General features: G+C 39.8%; 1 protein-coding gene across 1 annotated transcript; it reads left to right on the top strand.

The window, feature by feature from the left end:
* The first annotated feature begins 232 nt into the window (after positions 1-232).
* pskh1 (protein serine kinase H1) lies at positions 233-10355 on the top strand. The gene is made up of 4 exons (XM_061917451.1): positions 233-590; positions 3668-4323; positions 5845-6762; positions 7928-10355. Exons 2-4 carry the CDS (start codon positions 4255-4257, stop codon positions 8243-8245), a joined length of 1305 nt encoding a protein of 434 aa, XP_061773435.1. The 5' UTR covers positions 233-590; positions 3668-4254; the 3' UTR covers positions 8246-10355.
* Positions 10356-15160: the final 4805 nt, after the last annotated feature.

Below are 15160 nucleotides of genomic sequence, written 5' to 3'. Positions count from 1 at the left end.
ACTCAAGCAGGATTTTAACTTCAAAATAAAATAATTCACAACACAAGTAGCTATTTCCAGCTCTCATTCATACAATTCAATAGGATCTAAGTAATAATATTGAAAAAAATACTGTAGTGTGATTTTTGGTATTAAATATGGCAGTAGGAGCTAAACAAAAAAAAGCCACTTCAACCCTAAACGCACAGCTGTTTTATTTTGAAAATACAAACCGGAAACGTAAGTGGTTACGTTTTTTGTTGTACCCATCCTGAGAGAAGGGGGTTCTGCTTGACAAACACCGACCAGAAAAACATCCGACGAGGAATCTTTGCACGCACTAATTCTACACTTTTAAACTTGACAACTTCAACGGAGGACGCCGCCAACCGCTGCATTGAATCTCGCTGTTGTTCTCACAAAGTTTCGGGCTTTGACGTGTTTACGTTGAGGAGTTCGAAAAGTTCGCGTTGAAAACGGAGAGGGCCAGCTGAGTGATAGTGGGGTGAGGAGGCTGGGTTTGGCAACTTTGGGACTTTGGGAGTCCTGCCCTGCCGCTAGCAGCAACGTTAGCATGCTTAGCTTTGTCATCGCCAATCAAGCCCAATGAGGTGAGGATTTAACATTTTTTCCACACTTTTGATATCACTCATGGTGTGTGGACGCCTTTATTGGATAGTTTATATGCACTAATTATCCCAAAAATGACATGTCTGCCATTGCTTACGGGAGAGTTAGGCATCATGAGGGCCTTGGTCAGTTTAAACAAACTTTTAGATTGATTTTTACAAAAGTACACTGCATACTGTCATTCAATAATTATATATTTTTAATGTGTATACATATGTATATGTGTATACATATGTATATGTGTGTGCATATATATATATATATATATATTTATATACATATATATACATATACATACATACATATACACACACACACATTATATATATATATATATATATACATACACTCCGGCACTTACCAAAGGTATGCAGTAAAAAGTTGAGTGTGATGTAAGCTTGGAACTGAAATCCTACTGAATGGCTCTTAATCTTCTTCCCTTTATGCGATTTCAAATTACCGGTATTGAAATGAGCCTCCTCCATTTTGAAAGTGATGACAGGGGAAGTGTCACTCGTGACGTCACGAGTTTGACCAGGCGGTAATACTAAGCATGCGCTAATTATTTCGGGAAGCGAGTTTGACCCGGCAGTAATTCAAGGCAGGGGCATACTATTTGCCCTGCGGCAATTCAAGGAAATACGGTGTATATACATATATATATATATATATATATATATATATATATATATATATATATATATATATATATATATATGTATATATATATATGTGTGTGTATATATGTGTGTATGTATATATATATGTGTGTGTATGTATATATATATATGTGTGTGTGTGTGTATGTATATATATATATGTGTATATATATATATGTGTGTGCATATATATATATATATATATATATATATATATATATATATATGTGTATATATATATATGTATGTGTATACATATACATACGTTAGGTCAGGAAAAATCAGAGGCTATATCATCTGTACAAGCCTGTTTCACAGACTTGTACAGATGATATAGCCTGTGTTTTTTCCTGACCTAACGTATATTCCGCTCTACCATGGTATTGAGCACTGTATAATGGATTAACCACATAAACCTCGACTATGTATATATATATATACATATAACTATATATATATATATATGTATATGTGTGTGTATGTCTTGATTGGATTATCCAGAGAATAGTGCTCGATACCGTGGTAGAGCGCAATATGTAGGTGTGGGAAAAATCACAAGACTACTTCATCTCTACAGAACTGTTTCATGAGGGGTTCCCTCAATCATCAGGAGATTTTAATGGAAGCATTCACATACAATGGTGTATATAGGGCACAGAGTGGGTGGGTACAGGCAGGCGTAGGCTGTGGTGATTGGCTCATGTGTTACCTAGGAGGTGTTTCCGTCTGTGCCGGCATGTTGAAAGGATTTCACTTCGCTTGTTGAAAGATGACAGGTCTGGATGATATATAATAAACAGTTTCTCTTTTAAGCATAGGTTGCATCTTTTATTACCACTGTTGTAAGGTGTGCTGGATGCAACTTTGGGACTTTGAGTTCTGTAGAATTCTGTGCAATTCTACAGAACTCAGCAAGCACATTTGGAACCTCAAAGACAATAATGTTGAATATTCAATAACATGGCAAATTCTTGCATCCAGCACACCTTACAACAGTGGTAATAAAATATGCAACCTATGCTTAAAAGAGAAACTGTTTATTATATATCATCCAGACCTGTCATCTCTCAACAAGCGCAGTGAAATCATTTCAACATGCCGCCACAGACGGAAACACCTCCTAGGTAACACATGAGCCAATCACCACACCCTACGACTGCCTGTACCCAACCACTCTGTGCCCTATGTAAACCATTGTATGTGAATGCTTCCATTAAAATCTCCTGATGATTGAGGGAACCCCTCTTGAAACAGTTCTGAAGAGATGAAGTAGTCTTGTGATTTTTCCCACACCTACACATATATATATATATATATATATTTCATATTTATATATTTATATATTTTTATATAAATATATATATCCATCCATTTCCTACCGCTTATTCCCTTTGTGGTTGCGGGGGGCGCTGGTGCCTATCTCAGCTACAATCGGGCGGAAGGCGGGATACACCCTGGACAAGTCGCCACCTTATCGCAGGGCCAACACAGATAGACAGACAACATTCACACTCACATTTACACACTAGGGCCAATTTAGTGTTGCCAATCAACCTATCCCCAGGTGCATGTCTTTGGAGGTGGGAAGAAGCTGGAGTACCCGGAGGGAACCCACGCATTCATGGGGAGAACATGCAAACTCCACACAGAAAGATCCCGAGCCCGGGATTGAACCCAGGACTACTCAGGACTTTCGTATTGTGAGGCAGACGCACTAACCCCTCTTCCACCGTGAAGCCCTAAATATATATATATATATATACATATATATATGTATATATATATATATATATATATGTATATGTGTATATATGTGTGTGTGTTTCCACATGTACGTTAATGTGAATTACATTAAATAAAGTTGAACTACTTGGGTGATTGAAAATTGTCACAGACCTGTTTCACTCTTGTCAGTACTGAGCGTTATTAAAACGAACATGCAGGCACAAACTAAGTTTCAGTTTATTTCAAACAGGCATACGATACAATGTAATGCATCACATATTTCCAGTTGTTTCATTACAGCACGTCGGAAAAGGAGTAGGAAGAAGCAGAGCTTATTTTATCCTACCCCTTTTCATTCCATAGCAATGTTATCCTATTTCCTTTTTCTCTGTATCAAAACAGTGAATAAATGCATAATAAATTAATTATATACCATAGTAAGTAAACACATATTAAATACATAAATAATATTTGTCTCAAAATAAATAAATATAAGTATTCCAGATGTTCATCATAATTATTGTTCTGTGTACTTTGTGAACACTTGTATTTTTAACGGTCTCTTAAACTGAATCATATTGGTGTGTTGCTGGATTTCTTTGGTTAATCCGTTCCATAATTTAATGCCACATACTGATATGCTAAAGGTTTTAATTTGTGCTTTTCTTTCTCAGAGCTTCCATCTTCACTTCTACAACTTTGTCAAAGGAGAGGTTGATGGAGACTTTGCAGTGTTTAACAAAATGGATTAAACCATAGCCAACCAATTTACTTCCAATATACATGCAATGATGGTAACGTTGTGCAGTTGTCCTAGTAAAGGCAGATCTCTTCTAGTTTAAGTTTAATGCTGCAGGGTTGTACTCCCCCCACTTGTCTGTAGATTTGACATATTAACCCACGACATTCAAAATATGGCATCAGCCCAGATTTTCATGTGCAATGATTGGCTGCAGATATTTCAAGAAAAGCAGCAACTTGTGACATGCAGTAACTAAAAGAAGAAAACATACAGCATGTTTTCAATACTGCAGTGATGTGTCACCTCAGACTTTAGTGGATGGAAATTGTGCATTTTGAGAACAGCCAATACTGATGCCAGCTTATTGGGACGCCAGTTCAATTCATGAACCCTCTTATCTGAGTCAGGCTTGGCCTGGAAATTTGGATTCCTTGAATGTGTTGAATCAGCTGTTGCGGTGATGAGGCAGGGCTCCTGGTCGCCTGCGTGGCTGGCTGAGCAGAGGCCCCAAGTTATGTGATGGGGTGCAGGAACAGTAAGGTCCTCCCTGAGCCTCCAGGGGATGTTCAGTTGGACCTGGTAAAAAAGGTGAGTAAAGTGCATCACTTGTACTACATCTACCTGACACTTGATTCAATACACCTCCTTAGTTAAATCAGATCCAATGCAAGAGTTTAGTACAGTTTTGACTGATTCGGTATGTACTGCACTGGTATAGATTTGCACGGCATTAGTGTTCCTAATACTTTGGTTATGTTGGCTATGCTACTAAAACTTTATTATGTGATGACACAATATTGGATATTGTTGAGTTAAAGGGGAACTGCTTGTTTTTTTGTTTTAATTTTGTCTATTGTTTAGAATCATTCTAACTCATGAATAAGTCTGCTTACAATGGAGTTAATGAGAGGTCCTCTAGTCTGCCCTTAAAACTCTCTAAATAACCACCCAAAAGCGCCAACAATATGCCTTTTACAATTTGTGACCTGAATTTTAACCAAGTACTGGTGGTATTGTTATTGTAAGCGCTATTGCAGACACTTTTTTTGGAGGCCCATTGTCACAGACAGCTAACTGGCATGTTGCTGTATGGTGTCATGAGCAGGTGAGCTGCTTTCTCGCCTCAAAGCTCGTTATGAACAAAAGACTCTTTGAAACGCTTGTTTTTTTTTTGTACAATACTTCTCACCTGGAAAGTAGAAGGATGAGCACAAAATCAGTCAATTTTGGCATCCAATCAACCAGGAAATGACGAGAATGACATGACTTGGTTGCCACCCCTTTTTTTCTTTTCCAAGGATTATTAGTTAATCTTCATATAAATGAGAATATATGAACACCCAATCAGTCTGCATTATAATGACAGCACACATTGTACTGTAAGTGATATTTTTTTATGTTTGTTGTCTCATGAGGTCTGCAGTGAGCAGTAATCAGTGATGTTGTCGAAGGAAAAGCTAACGTTGTGATGCGTCTGTGAAATGAATGCGCCGCCGTATGTTTAAAATAAAATGCGCTGTGACATCTTTATTACTAAATGCCCGTTATGTGTCACAATGGTAAATGCAGCTTGGAATTTGTGAGATTATGCGTGGCGCAGTGGAAGAGTGGCCGTGCGCAACCCGAGGGTCAATGGTTCAAATCCCACCTAGTACCAACCTCGTCACGTCCGTTGTGTCCTGAGCAAGACACTTCACCCTTGCTCCTGATGGGTGCTGGTTGGCGCCTTGCATGGCAGCTCCCTCCATCAGTGTGTGAATGTGTGTGTGTATGGGTAAATGTGGAAGTAGTGTCAAAGCGCTTTGAGTACCTTGAAGGTAGAAAAGCGCTATACAAGTACAACCCATTTATTATTATATAATAACAATAGCTTGTCGGGCCTTAAATTAATGTCACACTTATCCACCTTGGTTGTTTGCCCAAAAAGATCTTTTGAGAAGCAATGGAGATACATTTTAATTATGTGGATGAGATTAGTCTAACGCCAAGTTATGGTAATAATACTAAATAATTGAGTTGACTCAGTGTTCCCCTTCCACACCGGCCTTCATATTGAACTGTTGTATATGCTGCATCTGGGACCAACTATATCCATACATTTTTTTCCAGGTGGATCCGCCCCCTCAAACTGATGTCTTTAAGCACTTCATTAGAGGTGATGGCACTTTGAGCAAAGTGGGTGAGGCTGGTGGAGAAAGAGAGGACAAAGCCGGCTCCGCCTCCCCATTGCTTACTCAGGCACAAGCTGCCACCCCTGTTGCCTCCACCCAGCAACCTAAAAACCCATCTGAAGTGTCAGACCCTCAAAGGAAAAAAGTGGCAAAATATCGAGCCAAATTTGACCCAAGGGTCACCGCCAAGTATGACATCAAAGCTCTGATAGGTCGAGGGAGTTTTAGCCGCGTGGTCCGCGTTGAACACAAGAGCACTCGGCAGCCATACGCCATAAAGATGATCGAGACACGGTACAGAGAGGGTCGGGAGGTCTGTGAGTCAGAGCTGTGCGTTCTTCGACGGGTTCGCCACACCAATATAATCCAGCTGATGGAGGTCTTTGAGACTGCTGAGCGTGTATACATGGTGATGGAGCTGGCTACTGGAGGAGAGCTCTTTGACCGCATCATTGCTCGCGGCTCCTTCACGGAGCGAGACGCCACTCGCGTGCTGCAGATGGTGTTGGACGGCGTCAAGTATCTTCACACTTTAGGGATCACGCACCGTGATCTGAAGCCTGAGAACCTGCTGTACTACCACCCGGGAGCAGACTCCAAGATCATCATCACCGACTTTGGTTTGGCCAGCAGCAGGAAGAAGGGAGACGAATGTCTGATGAAGACCACATGCGGCACGCCTGAGTACATTGCCCCAGAGATTCTAGTGAGAAAACCATACACAAATGCCGTGGACATGTGGGCATTGGGGGTGATCTCATACATCCTGCTGAGCGGAACCATGCCATTTGAGGATGACAACCGCATGAGGCTCTACCGGCAGATCCTCAAGGGGAAGTACAGCTTTTCTGGAGAGGTAAGGAATGACATGCTGTCACACATTTACATAACGGTGACTTAAACCTATATGTATATTTGTATTGTTAGTATTTTGCCCAAAAAAATGGCTGCACAATTGCTCAAAGTAGAAATGAATGCTATCATGTTCAGTGAACAGCATATATCTCATATTGCTTCAATTATGAACATGGTCTACTTACTAAATTTACTTGAAACTCTGCTGCACTGTTGTACATATTTGAGGATATGTTTGTAAAATAATTAATAGATTATAAGATATAATATAAAACCAGTTCTTGAACAGGGTTCATATATATAATATTTTGCATATTGAAGCACATTTCTTAATAAGAATCATGAAAAAAATTTAAAATGGGTTCCAGTCTCTTTTATTTTAATAAAAGTTAACACACTTTGAACACAGTGTACAGCACTTTTCAGTACTGATTATCAAACAAAACAAGGGGGTGATGAATCAACATTGAAAAAAACTAAACAACTACCTGTAGCTAAACTGTCTCCCTCCTATGTCTCTTCCTTGCTGACACATACTATCACAAGCCCTGTGGTGCACTCACAGTTTAAAATCACAAAACTCCTTTACTTTTAAACAGCCAGGGTGCTACAATGATTAGGAATACAAGATAAACACTTTATCCCGTTGGTCAATCTTCTTTGTGTGCTATGTAAGGTAGGAGAAGGGCAGTGTCGACATTACTGTGGATACGTCCTGAAACCACACATCGCTTGTCCGTTGCTTTTTTGGACTCATATTGAGTTAACAAAACTAGAAAAATGTTTAAAAGAGATAATATAAATAAACAAAATGTACACAAAGTAATGCTTAGCACGGTAGCTAATGACAGCATTGCTCTGCTCTGCTGACCAAATAAGCGCCGCAGATTGATTGCTGTGCTGTTTGGTCTGTTGTTCGTAAATTTAAAAGTAGAATAAAGAGTTAATATAAATCAAGGTTTCACTGTAATGTATGTAATGCTGTAGTGTTATCAGACTATTTGAATAATGAAGAACCGGAGCAAACTTAGAGTGGATGTACAAAGAACACCTTTGCTTGATATTATATTTTTTTATGTGTTGCAATTATATTGACAGTCAAATTCAGCACATTTTCAATTAAGATTGATTGCATACTTATGCCACATTTGTGTTCATTTCCCCAGCCATGGCCGAGCGTTTCCAATCTTGCCAAAGACTTTGTGGAGCGAATTCTAACAGTAGATCCCAGTGAGCGGCTGACTGCCGGCCAGGCTCTCAAGCACCCATGGATCATCAGCATGGCCGCTGCTTCTTCCATGAAGAACCTACAACGCTGTATATCTCAGAACCTGCTGAAGCGGGCGTCATCTCGCTGCCACAGCACCAAGTCGGCTCAGTCCACACGCTCTAGTCGCTCGACCAAATCCAACAAAGCTCGACGCGTTCGAGAAAAGGAGCTGCGCGAGTTGAACCGACGTTATCAGCAGCAGTACAACGGCTGAAACAGAACTCGGTATAACATCAATGAGCTTCCTGACCCACAAAACTAAACTCAGAAAGCAACCTGATGTGTCAAAGTCATGAGAACCAACAACGCATGGACACTTTGTTTCCAGTGAGAATAAATCAAAAATAATTCCTGAACTTTTAAGGACAAACTTGCATACCCTTTTTGTTCTCTAATGAAAACAAACACTAAAAGCCTGATTTACTAAACGTTTGCATGTACTAAAACACTTGCCAACCTGATATCACACGCAAAACAGATTAACTAAACGTGTGCAAAGTGGATTGCGTCTGTTAAGTGAGCAGAATAAGGCGTGCAATCCATTTTACATTTGCTTATTATTATTATGCAAAATATATGCTGTTCATCCAAACGCCCACAATGTGGGAGGAGATGATGCAAATATATTATACAGTGCACACCATTGTGCGAACACTATGTAGAGTTTTATTTAGAACGTCTGAAAATATGTGCTAGCGCTGCAAAGACGAATGACTGACAGAATGCTCCGTTATACAGTACGTGTGTTTCAACATATTGGCATGGTTCATCCGAAATCAAATATCTTAGCATATTGTCTATTCAGCAACATCCTTTTATATTTTCATAGCTGAATGCTGGGGTACCTATGCGGCTAATTAAAACAAATTCAGTTGATGCGTTTTGGTGTCTGCTGGCGTTTTTTTCGAATGCCATTTGATTTTTCATTTATAATACACATTAATATATTTCCTGTATGGAAAAACTTCTTGAAGTATGCAGCCTCTCTCTCGTGAGCGTACTTTCAGCGCTGAAAAAAAATGGCTTCTGTTGTAAATACACTTTGGACTGTGTCTAAAATGCCAATCAAACGTGGTAGTTGCCTCCTGCATGTTTGAAAACAGCCTACACCACAGGTTGGAGCATGATAAAATTAATGTATAGTAAATGATCGCGAGGCTCCGTGGTGATGCCCTGTAAATATAGTACATGCAAACTACTCATTTAAATAAGGCAGTCTACACCAATTTTGGACTGTACACAGTGTTAGATCACACACAACACGCCGACTAATAGTACACACAATTTTATAGATTTCACTCACTGTTTTAGCGTGTGATATCAAGATCTTAGTAAATCAGGTCCTTAGTGTTTTACCACAAGATCATCTCTCCATTGATGCATCCTTCTCTCTCACAGGGAGGAGTACTCCCAAGTCCCTGTTTTGACATGTATTTATTTATTAATGTGGACAGTCTTCATTCAGTTGGTCACTGGATAATGACCATCAACGAGGATCTGTTGAACAGAGTTCTGGATACTGAAGTTACTTAAGAGCAGGGCAATCCCTCTCAAACTCTGTTGATTGATGACAATTGCTGTGAATTATTGTACTAAGCGTCTTAAGAGTGTAGCTGATGCAGCAACCTCCAACGGTAAAAAATTAAGTCATGTTTTGTCTTAAGTCAAAGCTTGCATCGTCTTGCCATATAGTGTTTTTCAAGCTTTGGTGGGTCAGTTCAGTTGACATACGACACACAGCTCTGCTCCTAGTGCATTTTATTGTAAATTAGATTTCAATATTGCTGCTATGAGCACTGTGATTTATTTGGCTTCTTGGGTTATGTGTCCGTTTAAGCACCTGCTGTTCAGACCATCTTGTTTTAAAAGCAAGACAAAGCTTGTAATTAAATCCTGATTAGTTGTAGCGAAACAAAGCCCGGTGGAAATCAACTACATACGGCTGGACTGACTTTATATACTATTTCTGTTTAATGTAAATGTGAAGTAATTCATTGCTGCCCAGGAATTAACAAGGGTTTTAAACTTGATATGCCGGTTTTTAACTTTTAGTAAAGTTCAAATATAAATACATCTCACAAGGTCATAATGGACCTGTTAGGAAGAATGAACACATCACACTTCCTGAAGGATCTATCCATAGCAAGTGCAATATAATCTACAAGTCCAGTCAGTTTCTGATTCAGAAGAAGTTTTGAGCTGGATACTACATTTCCAGCACCATGGTGGCACATCTGCGTCAGAGATTGGTTGTTCTGTGCATTAATCGGCTCAGAGTGCTTTTACTCTGGACACTGGTTGATTAAATTGCCCATAAGTATTAATGTGAGTGCAAATGGTTGTCTTTCTGTTCCCTTCAGTGTGTAGCCTATGTCTTGCCCAAAGTCAGCTGGGATAGGCTCAACCCCACTCAGAAGAGGATAAACCGTTTAATAAATAAATATATAGATAAATGCCACTCTTACCTTTAACGTTACGTGTAGAGATAGTGCAGTATACAGCTATGCACCCTTTATGTGTACGTTTATTTTGAGGTGAGAATAATACATTTGTCTTTATTTTTAGGTTAAAGTCCCGATGATAGTCACACACACACTAGGTGTGGGGAAATTACCCTCTGCATTTGACCTATCGCCATTTTGCACCCACTGGGAGGGGAGGGGAGCAGTGAGCAGCGAGCAGCAGCGCTCTGTAGTCATTTGGTGATATAACCCCCAATTCCAAACCAGTGCCAAGCAAGGAGGCAATGGGTCCCATTTATATAGTCTTTGGTATGGCTTGGCTGGGGTTTGAATTTATGACCTTCCAGTCCCAGGGTGGATACTCCAAACACACAAGCCACTGAGCAGGTCTAATTTTGTGCATAAACTGTTGACTTGTGTGTGTGTGTGTGTGTGTGTGTGTATACAGTATATATATATATATATATATATATATATATATATATATATTATATATATATATATATATATATATATATATATATATATATATATATATATATATATATATATCTTAATTAGATTATCCAGAGAATAGTGCTTGATACCGTGGTAGAGCACAATATATGTATGTGTGGGATAAATCACAAGACTACTTCATCTCTACAGGGGTTCCCTCATGAATCAAATCTCCTGATTTTATATATATATATATATATATATATATATATATATATATATATATATATATATATGTATATATGTATGTGTGTGTGTGTGTGTGTGTGGGTGGGTGGGAAAAATCACAAGACTATTTCATCTCTACAGAACTGTTTCGTGAGCGGTTCCCTAATGAATCAAATCTGCAGATTGAGGGAACCCCTCATGAAACAGTTCTGTAGAGATGAAGTAGTCTTGTGATTTTTCCCACACATACATATATATATATATATATATATATATAAAACACACACACACACGATATTTCCAGTGACGTCTAACATTTTCACAGATTAAAATATTTTGTGTACAGTAATTTGGCAAAGCACTTTTTTCTTTTTATATTATACATTTTTTTAACAATCGGATTTTGCTACTTCAGGTCTTGTGTTAATGTTCATTCCCCCCTAAAAAAAAACAACTTAATTAGTTCTCCCAATTCTTTTAGAAAGAATGTTGCTGTGATGTACCAAGACATGCTAAGGTTGTTGTGAACTTTTGAATAAATACTGGAAACTTAACTGAGCCATTTTAGCTGACCTCAGTGTTTCTATGAATATTTTGCTAAAATTCTGATTCTATTGCTGTTTGTATTTTCCTCATAAACATTTCTTTTCCTACCGTTGAAAATAAATTGGTTGCGTATGAAAAACTGAGGCTACAGATGATCACCGCACTCATAAGCACTTGTTGAATGGTACTGGACATTGCTCGGTTTCATTCCTCCAAAGGAAATGTGCCTTTTAACATTAGTTTAATGTTTGAGAATGAGTTCTAGAATACAGCAAACCATTTGAAGTGTTGCGTTATCTAGCTCCATCATTGAGTACTCTATATATGCTGTTATGACTAACCAAATCAATTCCTTTTTGTTTTGCAGCATGTCAACACGGCAGCGCTTTCTTTCTGTTTTTATTTACCTGCGATTTTATGTAAATGACGATGCCCAAAATTAAGTAAACAGCAGTTACCCAAAAGCAATTAATTTTTGATATTATGTATACATAAACATGTCGATTCTTCTACGATTAGTTTTGTTATTTGTCTGAAACCATGTGTTTTACTGTGTTCTGTGCCAATAAAAACGAAAACCTGATATGTATTTTGGATGTTCTTAATATTCTTAGAGATAGATCAGTTTGTGACTGTTCATAGTAGTTCAGAATAAGACTACTGTATTTAAGGTTTGTATCAATTCCTTGACTACATAATAGTTTCCTAATGAGTTTACACTACCCTTAAATATGTTATATGGTACATCATCACAACATCCATCCATCCATTTTGTACCGCTTGTCCCTCATCACAACATACACTATATTGCCAAAAGTATTTGGCCAGCCATCCAAATGATAATAATCAGGTGTCTTAATCATTTGGCCCAGTCACAGGTGTATAAAATCAAGCACTTAGTCATGGAGACTATTTCTTTGAACATTTGTGAAAGAATGGGCTTTTTTCAGTGATTTCCAGTGCGGAACTGTCATAAAATGCCACCTGTGCAACAAATCCAGTCGTGAAATGTCCTCGCTCCTAAATATTTCAAAGTCAACTGTAGGCTTTACTATAAGAAAAGTAAAGAGTTTGGGAACAACAGCAACTCAGCCACCAAGTAGTAGGCCACGTAAACTGACAGAGAGGGGTCAGCGGATGTTAAAGCGCATAGTGCAAAGACTTTCTGCACAGCCAGTTGCTACAGAACTCGACACTTCATGTGACCTTCATGAAATGGGTTTCCATGGCCGAGCAGCTGAATCTAAGCCATACATCACCAAGTCTGATGCAAAGCGTCGGATGCAGTGGTGTTAAGCATGTCGCCACTGGACTCTAGAGCAGTGGGACGCCTTCTCTGGAGTGACGAATCACACTTTTCCATCTGGCAATCTGATGGACGAGTCTGGGTTTGGAGGTTGCCAGGAGAACAGTACATTTCGGACTGCATTGTGCCGAGTGTGAAATTTGGTGGAGGAAGAATTATGGTGTGGGGTTGTTTTTCAGGTGTTTGGGCCTGGCCCCTTAGTTCCAGTGAAAGGAACTTTGAATGCTCCAGGATACCAAAATATTTTGGACGTTCCCATGCTCCCAACCCTGTGGGAACAGTTTAGAGCGGGCCCCTTCCTCTTCCAACATGACTGTGCACCAGTGCACAAAACAAGGTCCATAAAAACATGGACGGCATAGTCTGGTGTGGACATACTTGCCAACCTTGAGACGTGGGGGGTGGGGGCGTGGTTGGGGGAAGGGGGCGTGGTTAAGAGGGGAGTAGTATATTTGTGCAGTTGTGCACTGCACTTTCTAAAGTAGATGTTATTGTCACAAATGCATGATTGATTGATTGAAACTTTTATTAGTAGATTATACAGCACAGTACAATTGACCACTGAATGGTAACACCGCAGTAAGTTTTTCAACTTGCACGTTAATCAATTCATGGTACAAATATATACTATCAGCATAATACATTCGCCACACAAGTTAATCATCATAGTGGATACATTGAATTATTTACAATCCGGGGGGTGGGATGAGGAGCTTTGGTTGATATCAGTACTTCAGTCATCAACAATTGCATCAACAGAGAAATGGACATTGAAACAGTGTAGGTGTGACTTAGTAGGATATGTACAGCTAGCAGAGAACATAGTGAGTTCACATAGCATAAGAACAAGTATATACATTATAAATACATTCGATTATTTACATTAGGTTATTTACAATCCGGGGAGATGGGATCTGAATGTAGGAGGATTAAAGGGTTGAAGTTCCCTGGAGGTATTGTGGTGCATGTACAGTAGATGGCAGTATTGTCCTGTTTAAGAATGTCACATGCTGTTTATGGCAGACTAACTGCCTTACGGTAGAGTGTTAGACGTAAACATGACTGCTGTTGTTGTGTGTTGTTACTGCGCTGGGAGGACGTTAATGAAACTGCCAAACAATAAACCCACATAAGAAACCAAGAACTCCCCCTCGATCATTCTGCAGTTATAACGTCATTGGGCAGACACGCTCTCAGACACGTCACTCAGGTCCTCATGGAGCCAGGGGGGCGTGGCCTCCTACTCCGCCTGAATTTCGGGAGATTTTCAGGAGAACATTTGTCCCGGGAGGTTTTCGGGAGAGGCGCTGAATTTCGGGAGTCTCCCGGAAAATCCAGGAGGGTTGGCAAGTATGGGTGTAGATTAACTTGACTGGCCTGCACAGAGTCCTGACCTGAACCAGATAGAACACCTTTGGGATGAATTAGAACGGAGACTGAGAGCCAGGCCTTCTCAAACCAACATCAGTGTGTGACCTCACTAATGCGCTTTTGGAAGAATGGTGGAAAATTCCTATAAACACACTCCGCAACTTTGTGGACAGCCTTGATGGTTGAAACTTTATCCATCCATTTTCTACCGCTTATTCCCTTTTTGGGGTCGCGGGGGGCGCTGGCGCTTATCTCAGCTACAATCGGGCGGAAGGCGGGGTACACCCTGGACAAGTCGCCACCTCATCGCAGGGCCAACACAGATAGACAGACAACATTCACACTCACATTCACACACTAGGGCCAATTTAGTGTTGCCAATCAACCTATCCCCAGGTGCATGTCTTTGGAAGTGGGAGGAAGCCGGAGTACCCGGAGGGAACCCACGCATTCACGGGGAGAACATGCAAACTCCACACAGAAAGATCCCGAGCCTGGATTTGAACCCAGGACTGCAGGACCTTCGTATTGTGAGGCAGACGCACTAACCCCTCTCCCACCGTGAAGCCCTAGTTGAAACTTTAATAGCTGTAAAAGGTGGACTCACAACATATTGAACCCTATGGGTTGGAATGGGATGGCACTTCAAGTCCATATGTGAGTCAAGGCAGGTGGCCAAATACTTTTGGCAATGTAGTGTATAATGTATAAATATGGATCTCCACAGCAATTTGTCACCTCCACATAGACATATTGTGAAACAGCGCCCTCTAATGGA

The sequence above is a fragment of the Nerophis ophidion genome, linkage group LG12, assembly GCF_033978795.1.
Source record: "Nerophis ophidion isolate RoL-2023_Sa linkage group LG12, RoL_Noph_v1.0, whole genome shotgun sequence".
Taxonomy (NCBI): domain Eukaryota; kingdom Metazoa; phylum Chordata; class Actinopteri; order Syngnathiformes; family Syngnathidae; genus Nerophis; species Nerophis ophidion.
Note: the sequence above shows the minus strand (reverse complement) of the source record. Positions and strands in the feature narration are given on the sequence as shown.